Source organism: Alligator sinensis, unplaced genomic scaffold, assembly GCF_000455745.1.
Source record: "Alligator sinensis unplaced genomic scaffold, ASM45574v1 scaffold601_1, whole genome shotgun sequence".
Taxonomy (NCBI): Eukaryota; Metazoa; Chordata; order Crocodylia; family Alligatoridae; genus Alligator; species Alligator sinensis.
Window position 1 is genome coordinate 1408947 of NW_005841905.1, and position 18063 is coordinate 1427009.

General features: G+C 41.0%; 1 protein-coding gene across 1 annotated transcript in view; it reads left to right on the forward strand.

The window, feature by feature from the left end:
• Positions 1 to 18063, forward strand: part of RBM33 (RNA binding motif protein 33) — a 164448-nt gene that overhangs the window by 115785 nt on the left and 30600 nt on the right. The window contains exons 17-18 of the mRNA XM_025197781.1: positions 11910 to 12128; positions 13777 to 13965. Of these exons, the coding sequence (XP_025053566.1) occupies positions 11910 to 12128; positions 13777 to 13965 (408 nt within the window). The remainder of the gene's footprint in view (positions 1 to 11909; positions 12129 to 13776; positions 13966 to 18063) is intronic.

An 18063-nucleotide genomic window follows, 5' to 3' on the forward strand; every position in this document is an offset into this window, starting at 1 on the left:
TCTGCTAAAGGGCTGGCAAGCAGGGCTATGGCTAGGAACCACGATACCTGTGCTCTATCCCTGCTCTAAGTGAGGGGATCTGGGAGTTGTGTAGCATGGGACCTGGGACTGCTGAAAATTGCTTGTTTTATCCATGGAACAAGCTGAAGTTGCCTAATATAAACTAGGTAGCAAAGCCCAGAGTTAACCATCACCTAAAGCAGTGTGACTTTGAAATGCTTAGAGGGCACTTGGCATGAGTTATCAAGCTTTAATATACAGAGGCTCGCATATTAAATGCCCTCAGCATGGCCTAAGTGTAAAGTGTAACTTCACCCCAACTCCCCAGATTCATCTTCTTCCTTTTCTTGAAGATGGGCACTGTATTTGCTTTTTTCCAATCATCTGAGACGTCAGCAGAAGTGCTCCCCATACAGATGATGGTTGTGGGTGTGCCATCTCGGCATAACAAAATTAACTACTTGGTTTAGCTTCAGTGTTGCTAAACTAGAAAGACTACAAATGTACTGGTTTTCAAATAGAAATAGACATTTTCTTTAAAAGGTGTATTGCACAATAGAAGATAGAATTTCCATTCAAAATGGTAGGAGCTACTGGACTGCAGATGTTTTTCCAGTTGTCTCTATCTTTGATACAGAAATGTTGCTGGATAAACATCTTATTTCCACCCAAAACTTATCCCAATAACCCTGGGTGTTCATATACACGGGGTGTATCTACATGTGCAATTAGGGTGAAGAAGTAAACAGTGCAGTTCGCACCAGTTTGTCTCCCAGGTGCAGCATTTACAAGTATTTCTGGGACCACAGCAGTTCCAGCCTTGGGCTGGGGGGGGGGGCAGGGTCAGCCTTAAGCTCCAGGTGGTGGCATGGGGGGGTGGCGCACAAGGGTGCTACAGTGTAGAGCTAGCCAGCAAGCAGCCCCCTAGCCTGCACTGTATGTAGCACCCCGTGCCCCAGCCACCCCTGGTCCCCATCTACACATGCATTGTGCTGGTATAAATTACTCCGCTGTAAGATAGTACTATCCTATGGTGCGGTTAGTCCATTTACTGCACCTAATATGGGCACATGTATAGATGGTATCGCTTTACTGCAGAGCTAATTGGTCAACTTGGCAGTAAAGTGCATGTATAGATTCACGCACTATGTATTATCTGTGGAAAAACCGTATTGTGGGGCTTTGTACTTGCCCAGAAATTATTTGTTATTTTTTAGTTGATTAAAACAGAGCACTGTTTTGGGTGGGAGGAAGTATATTTTAGACTATGTAGTTGACAAGTTCCAAACTTTGCTTGATAGTGCACTGTCTCCTGTTTGTATTTACATTTTAATAATCAATTTTTTTCCCCTGCCTTGGACCAATAACTCTGCTCAATTCTATGTTAACAAAATATGTCGTTACAATTACTGAATCAGCTAGATAGATACACTTATAATAGCCATGATGTATAATATAATGTAGAGATTGCTCAAATACTTTATTACTATTGTCTAACCCAGTGGTTCTCAACCTCGAGGCACCCCTCAGAAAATGCCAGCTTTTAGTTTTCACTCATTTTTGACTACAGAAAAATACTAGAGCAGTGCTTCTGTTGCAAAGGTCTCAGACCAGGACAGGTCAGAATGTTTTTACCTTTATGCATTCCTATTTGGAATCCCTGGGTTTGTCTTGTCAATCATGTTTGCACACCTAATAGTGCTAACATTGCGTTGGAGCACTCCTTTGCAGCACCCTTAAAAGATCTCAAGGCACTTCAGGGTTGAGAATCATTAGTCTAACGTGTCTGTGCTACAGCTCCTGCTGCTGTTAGCATTGTGCAACAGTCCTAATGAGGCTTATTAGTATAGAAAAGTTCAAAAGGGGCTGAATAAAATTTGCTGAAACTGGTTTTTAACCCACCATACATTTTCAGGAAGAGAGAGCATGGAAAATGTCAGCCCGCCTGAGGGAATCGTACAAGGTATTCAGATGCACCATTAGTTACTGAATGGCCTTCTGTAGTTTGACCAGTACCTCTTTTTGTACTGAGCAGGAAAGGGAATAAAACAATGCTGAGAAAAGAAGTGTAGCATTTTTTCTTCCTGTTCACATTGTGTTGTATTCCATGATGTGTATATTTAGTTCTCTGAGTAAGCTTGTGCCATGATCAAAACTATAGGAATCATGGGGAGGGATATGCATTCTGTCATAAAACAACTGTTTTTAATACATTGAGAAGTTAGAAGTGGCCACTCTCTCCAAAATAAATGGGCAATTGGGATTGCTTGGCTATTCAACTATTTTTGGTTTGAGTCGGACTTCATCTTTTTATATGCCTTTCAGACATTTACCTTTCTGTGGGCACATCTACATGAGATGCTAACTGTGCAGTAGCCTAATACCACTGTGCATAAGCATGCCAGGCAAAAACCACGCTAATATGCTAGTGCACAGTGCTGTTAGGCTACTGCACAGTTAGCTTCACTGAAAGCCTGTGCACTGGCACTACTGCGCAGTAGTGTGAGTTACTGCACATTGATTTAGTACTTGGTTAACCAAGTATTAAACTTAATGCACAGTAACTACAGTGTAGTGAATGTGTAGACATGCCCTGTGTGTGTAAATTGCAACTTAAATAATTAACTTCTTTCTTGAATTGTTCATCAATACTAAATTTCTCTGTTAATAGAAGTGATCGCAGTTTAATGTAACTAGAGGGAGCATACTGGGAGTTTTTTCAGTGTGTTCTTGCTGATCTTTTGTTTAAAAATAAAAAATGCCCAGCATTGGGTGCAACATAATCAGCGGTCAAACTTGATGCTGGATTTGAGAGGGTAGTTGTACTGCCCTTGCTGTGTAATGCATGGCAGTTCATTAAACCCTCTGCCCTACTTTCCCAATGTGTAAAATGGGAATAATACCTAGAACCTTGTATACAGTTCTTGGAGGATCTGTAAATGCTAAGTAGCATATGGGAGTGTTTTGCCTTTCAGTTACTTTTCTGGATCACTGGATAGCTGTTTTTCTTGTATTTTAGGGTAAACAAAGGTGCTCTTTGATTTTAGTGCTGATTTTGTCTAGTGTATTATCATGTTGGGACCACTATCTACTGTTGTGAATCTGCTCTCTGTTTGTATGTTTGTTTGTTTCCTGTAGTCACTTTATATTAGTTTAAAATGTGTTTTAAAATCCAGATAGAACTTGTAAAATACACTGATTATACCCTGGCCTTGAAAGTAGGAAGAGTGTAGGAATTTAATGCAATGGAATGAGTATTTTCCATTTCTTAACTACTGACATTCTACAAAATGACTGTAGATTTTGAACTGACTGCGTACAAATATTTCTGTTTTAAAGGAAAATAAGTTGCAAAAAGCATTTTGGGTTTTGAGACTTTGTGTAAAATTTAAGGCTCCCATCTTTTACCTTTTGCTCCGAGTTGTAGTGTGTGTGTTAAATAGGCCTACAGAAAGAGAGGTGGAAATATTATAACTTTGTTTGTTGCCTCCAGGTTTTTTACATGTCATACTTCACAAATTAACCTAAGTTTATTTCGTTTAAGTGCTTTATCGAGCATGCACATCCCTTTACTATAGGATGATTTTTGAATTAGCTTTATAAAGATTACATGGATAGACACAGCATTGTCATAGTTAATAGAAACCTGCGCAGTGAGGTCTATGGGCTGCAAGATCGCTAACAGTGCCAGTGACAGTGAAGTATGGCCTTATCGAAAGGAGAATTCATAAGAGGCTGCCCTGGGACACTACACCACTGTCCTTCTGTGTATCCTGACAATGTTATCTGTCCTCTCAGTACGGAGTATCAAATGTCTGTCATGAGTACAGAAATTAATTTAATGTCACCTGAAGACATGCAATTAATCTTTTAGAGGTTTTCATAATACCTTTACAGAAAGAGTTGCCAGTTTGGCGGATTTGGATTTTCGGGTTTAGCAGAAGATAAGGAAAATTAATTTTTCATCAGGGTTAATACAAGCTAGCAGGGCCACAAAGGCTGAGCAAAATGGTTGGGGAATTTGTCAAGTGTTGTCACTCTAGAATAATGCTGCTTAACGTCTGATAGGTGTAATCAAGAGTTGAGATTTCTATAGACGGGGATTAATCAATTTGCTCACTACAGAATGCAAGTTGGTGATATCGCTCTTTCATGGGGTTTAAGAATGAAAATAAGATTTGATCTGTCAAATTGCAAGAAGCTCTGACAGTATCAATAGGCATTTTATCAGTACATTTTAAAGCAGTTGTTATAAATAAATTTGTCCTGCTAATGTTGGTGGCAAACAAACTTCATCTTTATTGTAAAACTGTCATAACATATGTGATACAGTATTGTACTTGAGCTAACTAAATTCAAGCAACACCTCATAAAACTCTATTTAGGGAATTTGTTGTTTTACACTGAAGAGGGGATAATCTGTATGTTTTTGGTGACATAAATAGTGAGAATAAACAAACAAGTTGAAATATGGCTTCAGCCTCCATTGAACATTCTGGTCTAAAATCTCTGGTCCTCATGAATGGGTTTTTTTTCTGTCAATCCACTATTTGAGCACAGGCTGCAAATACGTTCTTTGAACTAAAGTGACAATGTAGACAAAATCAACTTGCTCGCTCCTGCTGAGTTTTCATTTGAAAATTGTGTTGTATACCTGTACTAATGTACAAAAAATGGTTAGTGGGAAGGAGTCTATAAAGAGTTTAAAAACTTATCAGTGGAAAAAAAAATGCCACAAATCAGCAAGAATTCAGAGACTGATCAGTAGAGATACTAGTATCTCAGCCTACCTTTGCGTGAGCTGTAGGCTGAATCCTTCCAGAGCCCCATACCTACAGCGACCCAGAGATCATAGAATTCAGCCTCATACCCAGCAAGCATGGTTTGACAGCAGTGCACTCACCTATTCTGCTAGAGAACTGTACCTGCCTCCAATACGCAGACAAAAAGCTTGACTGTATTGGATTTGCCCTCCAGGCCCCACTTTACATTTTTCCCATGAAAGGGGATTGAGAGCCAACATGTTTATTATCTCTAGTTTTCTTTTAGAAACGTGTTTCATATTCCTTTAAAGTTGAGTGATCTGTTAAGGTTGTTTTTATAGCCTTCAATCCAAATGCTCTGCTTTTTTGAATGAATTTAATATACAAGCGTTAGAGGCATATATATATTTTATCAGTCTTTTAGAACTTAATCTGATTCTGTCTTGCATGCAAGTTATTTGGATGATGATAGATTATGATTCTAATACTTTCATTGAAGCACAGGATTTTCCGGTCTCTGCTTGCCACGGACAACCTGGCATGTAATTCTCTTCACAAAATTACAAAGTTCCATGTTTAAAAGCAGGTAGGATTTTTTGCCCCCACTGATTTGAAGGTTTTTCTTGCCACTTAATGTTTAAAACCCTTTAATTTGAAGTTTATGCTTATTTATCGATAGCTCATAACCATTTGTTCTTATGCCAGTATTGTCATTTAACAGCTCTCTTTCCTCTGGGTGTCCACTCTTTTGATGCATTTGTAGACACTAATCATATCCCTTCTCAACCTGGTTTTGTTAGACTAAATAAGCCAAACTCTTGTAATTTTCTCTCTACAGAGAACTTCTCCCTTTTCCTGATCATCCTAATGGTGCTTCTCCACACCTGGTCCAATTTGAGTTTGTCTTTCTTGACCCTAGGTGACCAAATTATACATAGCATTCCAGAAGAAATCTTACCTGTGCCATTGTGTACATTGATACTAATACTTCCCCTCTCTCTGATGGAAGTTCTCACCCGAGATATCCCAGGATCAAATTTGCCTTTTTCATGGCTGCTTAATATTGATATCTTAGTTATTTTGTGATTAGCTAATACACCCATGTCTTTCTCTTACAGACTCTTACAATCAGTAAATGCCTGTTAGGGGGTAAAAAAGAATTTCTGCCAGAAGTAGATAGCCTTGTAGTTTGCACTCATGTATTTTTTTTTCTTCATTGTTTCTGTTACCTCACTTGAGATTATCCGTTTGATACTCCCATCCTCCTGTGTGGTGACACCTTCCAACTTTGTGGCGTGAGTAGATTTCCTCAGTTCACTTCCACTTCTTGTGAAAATATAAAATCAGATCAGTCTCCAGGTAGGTTACTTGTGGAGTTTTCAGAGTCTTTCTTCAACCGGATGCTGCTTTCAAAACTACATGTTTTGTTTTCCTTTCAGCCAGTTCCTTATTAATCTCACAATCCCTTTACTCTAATCCCAGTTTTCTCCAGCTTCACCACAATTATATGTCATATCAGATGTTTTGTGGAAATCCAGATAGCTGAAATCTACTTTCTCTCTTTGGAAAATCAGTTACCAAGGAATGCTATGAAGTTACTCTGGCACTGTCTAGCTTTTAATAAGCCCATGCTGCATTTTTTTTCCTATTTTCATTTACCTCCATATCTTTAGTAATTCCTTCCTTCAAAATCTGTTCTACTGCGGAGAATAAGAATAACAGGCTGGTAGTTGTCAGTATCACATTTTTTCCTGTTCCTTTAATATAGGTGCCACATTCACCATCCTCCAATCACGTGGTAATTCCTTCATCTCACACAGCTGCAAGTTTTATTAAAAATACTTGCATGTATTTTTATACTTTTGATTTCATGTGCCAGTTCTTTCAGAACTCGGGGATGGAGACTTTCTGAGGGTATTAAGTTTTTTGAGTTACCATTTCCTTTTTTTTATTATCCATCTTGTCTTTTACCCCATGTTCAACATCAGCTTTCTAATTGAAAATTGAAGTAGTTTTCATTTAGTTTTTGGAGGGCATACTTAAATTTTCCTCAATGTCTACCCCATTCTCACTACATAGTGCTCCCAATTCTTGTTCTCTATTTATATAACCGAAAAACCTTTTAATACTTGTTTTAATATCCTTTGTGAGGCCTAACTCCTTTGCGTTTTGACAGTTATCCCTTTATCCCTACATTCCTTGTGTCCACAAAGACGCTTTCTGTACCAATCGGTCCTGTTTTCCCCTCTTCATTGTAGGCTCCCTGTTCATCTCCAGTATTCTTCTTGAGATGTTTATTGGCAAGTCTGCTTTCTCCATTTGCTTGGCTTGCATGTTCAGTTCTTTGGACTTAAAGGAAATCCAGGTCTCCTCCACATCCAGGTTCCTGAGCACCTTAGTACAATTAATGTCAGTAATCAGTGCCGCCTTTTTATCAAAGTTTTGTTCTTTTGAAATAGAAACCTCAATTACAGACCTAGTTTTGGTTATCCTTCTCTTCAATATAAACAGCATTGATTCATGATCACTTGATCCACGGTTATGTTCTAGGATCAATTCTTTTTCTGAAGTCCTCATTACTTACCAAAACCAAATCTAAAACAGCATCACCTCTTGTTGGTTCAGTGACTGTTTGCTGAAGAAATCTCGTGGCTGTTGCATCCAGGCATGTCTTGACATAGCATTTGTTTTCTAATCTAACTGGGAAGTTAAAATCTCCCAGAATGATACAATTCCCCATAGTACTTGCATTTCTAATAATATTACAGAAATCTCTGTCCATATTTGCACCCAACTCTGGAGTGCTATAGCACTACCCCTGCAGAAACTTTTATCATCCTCTCCCATCAGTTGTGACCCAGATTCTGTTTTAACCATGTTATCTCTCATTTCTTTTCAGTCAGTTATATTGCTGCCATACAGTGTTATTGTGCCATATTTCTTTTTATTTCTCTTTCTTGAACAATTCATATACTTCACTCCTGGTGTTCCAGTTAACGATTGCTTATTTCATCATGTTTCTGTTATCCCTACAATATCTGGTTTCATCAAGTAGTTCAAATTCCTCCATGTTGGCCAGGCTCCTGGCTTTTGTATGAAAACCTGTGGGGGGTTTTCACAAAGGACCCATGGAAATCCTAAGTGTTTAGAGCAGAGTTTTGAAGGCAGAGTGTGTTGGAAGGTAAAAGAGCCAAAGCATAGAAGCCTTATTTCAAAGTCAGTAAGACATTGGTCTAGGAGGGGGAACGTCCTGTCTGATTAAGTAATGAGTAAAGGAAGTTGGAATGATCTGAGTCCTAAGAAGTCCTTTGAAAGACCTACAGCAGAACCCCAATAAGGAGTTGGTGAGGAGAGGACCTACTTGAGCCAGAACTAGCAGAATGGTCATGGAAATTGGTAGAAGATCCTGGTCAATGGATAACAGCATGTTGAATAGGTTAGTCTCAAACACCCTTTTCTATAAGAGCTGGTTGGCTTGGGAGCTTGGAGAAGTGCATGCACTTTGGGAGCTGAAGCATGGGCCAGATTTTGTTTAGTAAAGGCACAGCAACGCAGATGGTTAGGACTTGGTTGCCCAAGCTGCTAACGTAACGGTAGTCTTGTTGCAGAGGGTACACAACTCTCCGTAGTCTCTGGAATGGAGAAGAATGGAAAGTCCAGCCAGAAAAATTCAAAAGCTTCAATGTGCCTGGAGCCACCATGATTTAAGGACATTTGTAGTATTGCAGCAGAATATTTTGAGAGAGGAGCCAGTAACCTGTTGGAACAAGGAAAGTCAGCCTGTAGCTAGAGAGAGAGACAAACTGGGACTGTTAACACTAAGGTGTGTCAAAGTACAGGCTTTAGGATAACCAACATGAATTTGAACAGGCACGTGTTTCCATAGAAGTGAACATGTATGTGAGAAGGCCACCAAAAACTGGCCTCCTCATGGCTGTGGAAAAGATTTTGGCTTTTAGTAAAGGTGATTTGTTAGCTAATCTTGGTATTTGCTACTCTGAAGTATTTGCCAGGAGCAGTGTAAATATCAGGCATTTTTCAACCCTTCGTCCATTGTTCCATGGTTCATCTGCCTCCAGTGAATTTGCAGCAAATCAGTTTTTGAAAAGGCTTCTATCTTTGTATTAATATAGAGAAACTGCTTCATTCTCAGGCTTGACTTCACTGTTTGTGAGCTTGGAGGAACCCCTGATCTATCTATCTCTCGCTCTCTCGCTCTCTCTGCTCCTGTTCCAATATACTATGGTAAAGTTGCTCACTTTTTTCACCCATCCTAAATTAAGGATTTTGCTGTTACAGTTCTCCCTGGAGATAAGGTGGTTATGCACCCTCAGTCATGATTTCATCAAAAAGTTACTGACTTTTAGACTCTGTGCCTCTTGTTCCTTCCAAAGCTATGTATGTTGTCTGTCGTGATCAGCATGAAGCCTGTTAGTTAGCATGAAACCCTTTGGTTAGTTGCCTGGGTTATTTGCAGATTCAAAATGAGATTCATATATTCATGAGTCAAAAGAAGGAAAAGAACTGCATAAATACAGATGCTTTCAAAATGGATTAAATTTTGTATTCAGACTTGCATTCTCTCTTAGAGATTCAGAGCTCATTCTACTAGATTGGACAGCTTCTGTGGCATGCTTATGTAGGTTTGTCACAGAAATTTGTGAACCCCCCACTTGGAGTTCCATGTATACCTTTATGTAGCATGACACTCTGGCATATCACTTCATCGATTGTTTTGGGAGAGTTATGCAGTCTTCCTTTAATCTTTCAGCTGCCTTCAGGGGGTTGCAAGGTGTCACTGCTCATTTATCTCCCTGGATTGGGAGTCGGAGGTAATTCCTGACAGAAAAAGGAAACTGTTTTCCAGGAACTGCTGTTTATAAGTCTCCCTGTACACGTTACATTTATGTTGTGATGAATGTGTTCATCCTAGCATAAATGACAAGGGTGCTATTCATGATCCAATTTAAGATGTCATAAAATGGCAAACCAGGTATAAAATTGATCTACCTGTAATGTAGAACAGTTTTGTGGCCAGTTTGTATTGTGCCTTAAAATTGAACACGTGGCTGACCAACAGTCAGCTGATTGTCGACTCAGGCCAGAGACTGCACCGGAGTCTGGAACTGACCCAAGTGTACCTGCTGGGCCAACGATCAGCTGCTTTTCAGCCCTGGACAGCTACAGGCATCTTGCTTTCAACCTGCAGAGTGGGAAGGGTCCCAACCCTTTCAAGTACATAAGGAACTCAGGATCATAATCCCAGTTTTTCCCTGTATGGACAAGTAAGGCGTGTTTTAGGATAATGATCCCCAATCCCAGAATTGTCTCCTGCCATGCATGTGTGACATAGCAAGAAGCATGATTGTTGGAATCAGGAATTGGATCCCATGGCACATTTACATGAGTGTATGCCAGGGGCCTTAGGTCTAATTATTCTTATGCATATCTGTCCTCTCCAGACTGCTTCCTTTTCTTGGGTCCTCCCATTGATTCTTTGAATTTGTGCAAGTAACTGGGCAGTGGGTGCTGTAGGGGTCACCATGGTTTGCATGTTCTGATCAGAGAGAGTGGGATAATCATGCAAGCACAATAGATGCTATGTACCAGGGTGCTTCTGAGCTGGCAGTTTAGTGCATGAGTGTTCCTTGGGTGTGGATTTACACAGGCAGGGTGTTGGAGTGCAGTTGTTGGAAAATAAATTTGTTATCATTCTGCCTTGGCAACAGATTGCATGTGTGTGTTGTTGGAGGTGCCATAAGCCATTAATGTTGCCATGTAGCACTGCAAGTTACCCTCTTACTTTAAACACTTTAATTATGTGGCTGTCCGATTCTTTCTCAGACTCCCAGGGCACGTCTACACAAGACGCAGTAATGCACATTAGCCTAATTTAATGCACGTTAAGGGCACGCGTCTCCATGTGCATGCCCTTAATGCACATTAAAAATGGCAAATTTAGGCTAATTGTGCCTAAATTTGATACCTGTGGCTGCAGGTATCAAATTTAGGCATGATTAGTTAAAGCGCGTTTAATGCATTTGTACACATGACCTGGCACTAACTTTAGTGCCAGGTCTGCCCAGCCACTAGGGGCACATGACAGGGCTGCAGGGACTTGGTACTAACTTTCATCCCAAGGGCACTAATTTCAGTCTCAAGTCCCAGCATGTGTAGAAACCTGCCAAAAATTGCTTAATGTGCATTGGCTTAACACACATTAAATTTAGTTGCACTTATTTGTACATGTAGACACGCACCCAGAGTACAGTTACTCATGTTAGCAGCATTACGTAAGTTGGTGATGGCTGCATACTTTGGCCTCTTCTGAAATGCATGTGAGGGTGTTGGTTTTCTATTGGTGGAAAGAGCTGAGCCGCATGGAAAAGGAAGCCCATGAAATGAAGCCATTCGCCTTTTTATTCCTTCCATCCCTCCCCTCAGCCAGTGCATGAACTGCACCAGGACTTGGCAACCTACTGCCCATGAACTGGATCTGGCCCATGGACCTGTGGCTTTTTTGGCATTGGGCAATGAGGGGCTCTTCCTCTTTCTCACTGCAATTAGCACTACATTGCAGCTGAGAGGCATCCAACCCTGGGAGGCAGGGAGAAGCTGTCGTAACAGCTGGGTCCTAATGCCTGCCCATCTCCAATTGAAGCTGTCTTTCTAGCCTCTCCACACCAACTCTTAATGGAAAATGTTGCGAACCCTGAATTTAACAGTAAGATAGCACTGGAAAGATGTTCCCATGTGTCTTCACTGGTTGGAAGAAAGACTGAACCAGGGTCAGTCAGTTTTGGTCTTTTTTTCACAGAGTGGAGAAAAACATTTTACTTGGAGCTGAAAATTGCTCCAGCCATGGGGGGATGCCAAGAAAAGGGACTACTTAGAAGACCATAGTGGTATTTTGGCTATAATTAGGCAACATACGCATTGCACTGCAGACATTTTAATTAAGCATAGTTTGTAGTAAAAAGCTTGCACCCTTCTCTAACAGCCACTGCTTAGGTTTTAACTTGCAAGTCTGTCGTCTTCTTTTTCTTTTCTATGTGCTAACCAAGTCCTGCTCCCCAGCAGGTCTCGCAGGAAGCAGCTGTTTACATTGAGCAGATACTGAACAGCATGTTCTGTTGTTGATTTCAGCAGGGGGGAGAGAGTGTTGGCTTTTTTCACCCCGAGGGCCAGCCCCAGCGGCCTCAACAACCTCTAGAGCCAAAGCAGCAGCCAGTGCGGAAGGTCACATTGACAAAGGGAACACTCCATCCGCAGCAGCAGCACCCGCAGCAGCAGCAGGTGTCACCAATACATTCAACAGTTCCTCAAGGAGTCAAAAACATCCAGGGAATTCATCAAGCTAAGAAGGTGATTGAAGATGTATCACTGCTGCTAGATTTTTTTTTTTTTTTTTTTTTTTTTAATCTGCCTGGCGTGTTGCTGTGTTAAGGCTGGATTTCAGAGAACTCAATTTTTTACTAGCACTGAAGAAATAAAAACATTTCAGTGCTTAAATTACTAGAGAGAGGCTGCATGACTCAGGGGATTGATAATGGGGAGGCCCATTTGAATCCAGCCCATACCGATCGTCTGAAAGTTGTTTCTATTAGATGGCTGTTCAGCGGCCTGTGTGAGTTGTTGGGTCATCTCAGTATATTTCATTAGAGAAGCAAATATCGTGGAAATTACTATTACAGCTGACGGTACCAACTATGCTTCCTGGCATTAAGGGCAAAAAGGCCAAATATTGTCCTGTTCAAAGCCTATGACTTATTCATAGGGCAGACTCCTCCTGCAGTCCCCTTTTCTCATTCTTTCTGCTCTCCTTTCTGCACTCCTATCTGCTACAGTAAATGAGGTATGGATCTACATATAACAGTGTTTTTTCTCACAACACTCTGAGGTTTATTCCCAGGGTAGAGCTATCCTATGACTTGAGTGGTGGGGGGTGGGATATGGAGGACGGGCAGGGGGATGGTGAGTGAACATTTAATTACAAACTGTACCAGAATGTATATGCACACACAACCTGAGTTGCATGTTCCCTTTTAAAAAATGATGTTACTTAGTTACCCTAAACTTCATTGAAACCCAGTGAACCTTCAGATCCAAAATCACTTTAGGCACTTATAGAGAATTTTGTCCTAACATTTTTTGCTTGCTTTCCTCCATTTATGAAACAGGATGATGCTCTTCTTGCCCATTTTCTTAAGAGAATAGTGGCTTTTAGGCTTGCATTAATGAGGAAAAAAATTAGGTGGGTTTCCCAAATAGATCCCGTTTGTCTGAATCTGCAGAGAAGAAATGGGAATGCTTGTTCTGAATGCTTATTTTGTGTTAAGTGTATGCTCCTCTTAATTCCATGGTTAAATAATTGTAGACGGAGGCAAAAGTAACCCAAAGTTTAACAGAATAGAAACACAGCTGCTGCTGAGGGGGAGCTTGTTTTGCCAGGACCTACAGTGGTTTTGGAAACCCGAGTCTTTAAATACCATTGTTTTAAAGTTAATAGACTTTTGCCTTTTGCACCTACAAATAGCTGAGCAGTGCTCTGTAGCAGTGAAGACTGGAGGGGGCCTGGAGTACTGTGCCATCCACCTCCTGTAGTTGTTGATTGAGCATAGTTTGTTGTCTGAGAAGGTCAGGGTGGGCGCAGGGATTGTTCTTGTTAACCAGGCCAAAAAGCTAGGGCTGATCAAATGCGTGGTGGTTCAGTTGCATATTTTTTGGCACAAAGTGCCTGCTTGCTTTGTAGATCCACCCCAAATGCCAAGCCTGATTTTTGTGATGCCTATTAGAGGCTGTTACAGGTTTTTAGAGAGGTTTGGCTAAGTTGAAGATAAATCTGTTAACATGTGGCCTTTTAAATTGGCAACCAGCAACATGCTGCTTTTAATCAACATGTACTTTAATCAAGTCTTTAAGTAAATTGCAAACTTTCATATTATCTGTCAAATGCAGTAAACAAAGGCACCAAGTAAGTAAATCAAAACAATGTTACTTTGGTTGTTGGCAGGTCATTATGCACGGGAGAGGCAGAGGAGTAGCAGGCCAGATGGGCCGAGGACGCTTGATGCCAAATAAACAGAACCTGCGAGTGGTGGAGTGCAAACCTCAGCCCTGTATCGTGTCAGTTGAAGGGCTTTCTTCATCAACTACTGATGTCCAACTGAAAAACCTGCTGATGTCAGTAGGACCCATTCAGGTAGGTCAACCTTGGTTTATAATTTTTGTGCCAGAAGTCTTTCATTGCAGAAAACTCAATTAATTCTCTGACACTCAGTGCAGTGTGTTGTTATTGGTAATTACTCACATTTGAAGGCACTATATCCAGTGGCAAAGACTAACATAATTAGGTTGCAGTGCTGCAAGTACAGTAAAATTCTTGTAATTTTTGTACTCATTTTCACAAACCTGGGCTTCTTCCCATTTCTTTGTGCTCTTATGAGCAAGTCACCATTATTTGACTGTCAGATGTCATAAATGCAAGTGTATGGTATAGTATAATTAAAGCCAGATTATTATGTCAGAACAAAGCATCATCAGTTATTCATTCTCCTTGATTTTTATTGTTGGATTGCATACTTGCTAATTCTTAACGTTCAGAAATTCATGTCAGTGGTAGTATGAATTAGCAAATATTGTGCCTTTTATTTCTTAAGCTGTAAAAGTACTTTCAAAATGCTAGGTAAAAGTGTGTGTCAGTTTGAATTTTTAAAAACTACTTTATGATATACATTCTTTAAATAGCATGGCCATGCTTAAGTTTTTCTTTTTGTTGTTGTTGTGTAGGTATAAATTAAGTCTTTTCTTACTTTAAGGTTCTCTCAGGGGAGGGTTGTGAGTAGAATCTTAGTAAACATGTTCCAGCCTATACCTTGTGTTCGCATTTGCTGTGTCCTAGTACGAGTGAACAGGATGTGCATCCAGCTAAAAGTTTACACAGAATTTTAGGCAAATGGAAGTTTTCAAAGGGATTTTAGGAGTCTGCATCTCGGTATTGGGTGCTAGAGCGGCACTTGAAAATGTCTGCCAGGGTGTGTTCTAGTAGATTAAATAAACTAAACTAGTGGTGGTCAAGCTTTTGCTAAATGAGTGGTGCAGAGCTGGTCCATGGGCTGAATCAGGCCCCGTGTGCCAGAATGGGCCCACACTGCGTCTGCCTGCCCCTGCACAGCTTCAGCTGGCCCCGGCACGCCAGGGTTGGGCCCCGGGGCCCCATGCCACGCAAGGTTTTCCATGGTTCTGAACCTTTCTGAGTTTGATTTCTTGTGCATTCCATCTATGTCAAATGGATGCTTTAGTCTCTCCACTTACTAAATACTGAATAACTAGTATCGATAGCTATTCATAGGTTTTATTTTTGTTCATTAAAAGCTTTGATGATATTTGCTACTGTATATAATATAATATTGTCTAAAAATACACTTCATGGCTTTTCCTCTCTTTGTAGACTCAGACCATTCACATACACAGTGCTTTATCCTTTCAGGTCCTACAGTACTTTGTTTGAAATTATTTTCAAGCCTTTTACTGCATCTAAAAACCTGTAGGAGAAGGGGACAAAAGTAAGGATGGCATTAGTGGTAATAAGTGTTTCATTCATATTCTAAATTTAGGTATGAGCCCAGCAGAGTGCCTGTTCTTGGCTGTGATAAATTGAAACCACTGTGCTGTGCTACCTGACTGTGCATACATAAATCAGGGGGAGGTATATTCAGTGTTTTCTTGCTAAATCTTGCTTGAGAATATTAGTAAGAGATTAGCATAAGGCCTGCTAGAAGTATTCAAGATTAAGAAAAAATATTGGGCCATAGTAGAAAACTTGTTCAGCATTTCTGATCTCCGTGAGTACTGAGCTGCTAATGTAGTGTCACAGTGCAGTCTTGACTAAAAGGATGGAACTTGTTTCCATTTTTTTAGTAGCATTTGATGCTATTTTTAAAGTATTTCTGCCCAAACTGTCCTAGGGCTTCCACTGTTAGCAGAACAGGTGCGTCTGCACTATTGCTGCAGAAAGGGGAAGAGATTTAGTGTACATGCATCTTCTAGTAAGGACTGTGCGCTGTCCACTGCATCAGGAATCTAAAGATTTGGTATTTAATAAGAGATGAGGTAGGTTAGGAATCAGTGGTAGAAGTACTTATGCCAAGGCTACACTTCAGTTTACACTAATGGTATCATTGTAGCTGGAAAAACAGATCAGAAATGTCCCTGTGTAGCCAGGGCTACTTAAGGGATAAAAAGCACATGTAGGGAAGTTTGGAAGGATGCATACTGAACAGGAGCTGTCACATACAACTCAGTACTTTTCATTTTTCAAAGCAGTGCAGTAATATTTACTCATTTCCACAACGCCCTGTTTCCTCATAGGAGAGGCTAGGTACCGCAGCTACAGAAAATGCTGAGAGCTTGAAATTCAAATGTATCAGTTGAAAGTGCCCTTTTTCATAGTAATAGCTTGTAAATGTAGAGTATCCTCTTGGTTTTGAGCAAACCTAGAAGATAATTAGCCTGAGCTAATTTTCACGTGGTTGTACTAGTGTCTGTGCTCACTCCTGTGTAAAACAAGCAGCAAGCTCTTACACAGAGGTGTTTCAGTGCAAGTGGGCATAGATGCAACTTATTGGGAGCAGTACAAGAGAAATGAAGTGCTTAAGCATTTTCTTTTTTTTTCCTTGCTTCCTTGCTCTCTGTCCCTCTCCCCTAAGGTGTTTGCTTTGTGCTAATGGTTGTGGGCAGCACTGAAGTGGGCCACTAGGAAGGTTCTGAGTGAACGGAGGTGCAAGGAGGATTGGTGGTTATTTCATGCATCTCTAGGCAGCAATCAAAGGGTGTGAAAAGCAATAACAGGGCAGGGTGAAGTGAAAGAAGAAACAAAATCCTTGTGGTGCACGGCAGGACAGTTTTTGAGGACCAGAGGGAACCCATAGAGCAGGGGCAAGCAATTACTTTGGGCGGAGGGCTGCTTACTGAGTTTTGGCAAGCCATCGAAGGCCACATGACAAGTAGCCAAGGGCAGATGGATATTAATTTTCTAAATTTTTTTAGGGGCCCTGTGGGCCAGATAGAATGACCTGGCGGGTCACATTCGGCCCACAGGCTGCATTTTGCCGGCCCCTGCCATAGAGTGTTTCAGAGGAAGAAACTGGAGTGATCTGAATGGCCAGGAAGAGATTTTTAGCAGTTGTGTTTTTCACGGACTTGGAGAAGTCATCAAGGTTTCAGGGAGGAAGCTGCAGGTGACCAGGTCATGGCCAAGAGTTTTAGTTGGAGGAAGGTGTAGAAGCTTGACAGCAACATGAATGGGACAAAAAGGGAAGCAGGCAGGTGACTCGGAAGTCGAGATGAGTGACAATGGTGAAATATATTGAAATTGTTCTCAGCAGTGGAGAAAGATAAGTGGAGAGGATTTGGGATTAAAAAGCACTTGAACTCATTGAACTCGATAGAATTACATAAGCAAGAGACTATACCAGAAAGATATTTGGATAAGAGGAGATGAGTAAAGCATGGCAGGCTAGGCATGAGTTATCACCATTGAGATCATAGTTGGAGCTGTGTGAACAGACAAGATCACAAGCAAAAGCACAGAGGAAGGAGAAGGACACTAGAGGCAGGGCCTTAAAGGATTCAAAGAGGAGGAAAGGAGAAAAAAAACTACTGAGAGCAGCTAAAGCTAGGAGACAAATCAAGGGTGAATAGAAAATCAACTGTACTGATTGAACAAAAGCGAGGAGGAGGAGGAGGGATCACTGGCTTGACAGTTTGGCCAAGAAAAGACTGTTTGAAACCTTGGTTGAGGGTATTTTCAGTGCAGTAGAGTGAATAGGGCCTGAGGGAATCCAGGAGGCAGTGAGAAGAGTAAAGTGAGGCACAGCTGGAAGTGCCCCATTCTGGAGAACAAGGAACGGACAGCTGGGGTTTCAGATAGCTTTTGAGTCTTTAGACTATGCAGACCTTAGGCATTGACTTGTCCATAGCAAATTAGACACTTTTCCACAGTGAGAGAGACTTTTGTCAGTTTCTACAGAGTTCATAGTTTTATTAAAAATGTTCCTATCTGGTCCTGGGAGGTAGGAAGGAAACCTGTCAACACTGCACTCAGTGGAATTGAAGCGAGCTCCTCCTGTCTGCAGGAAGTCTGAAAAGCAGGGTGAACTGTCTGATGTACAAGTCCTTTCCTTAGAGCAGGGGTTTCAAATTCCTGTGGCCCTGTGATTGGCTAGATGAGTGTCACAGAAATGGTCCACAGCCTGGATGAATGGCATAGCCACAGGCCAGATCAGGCCCATGGACACAC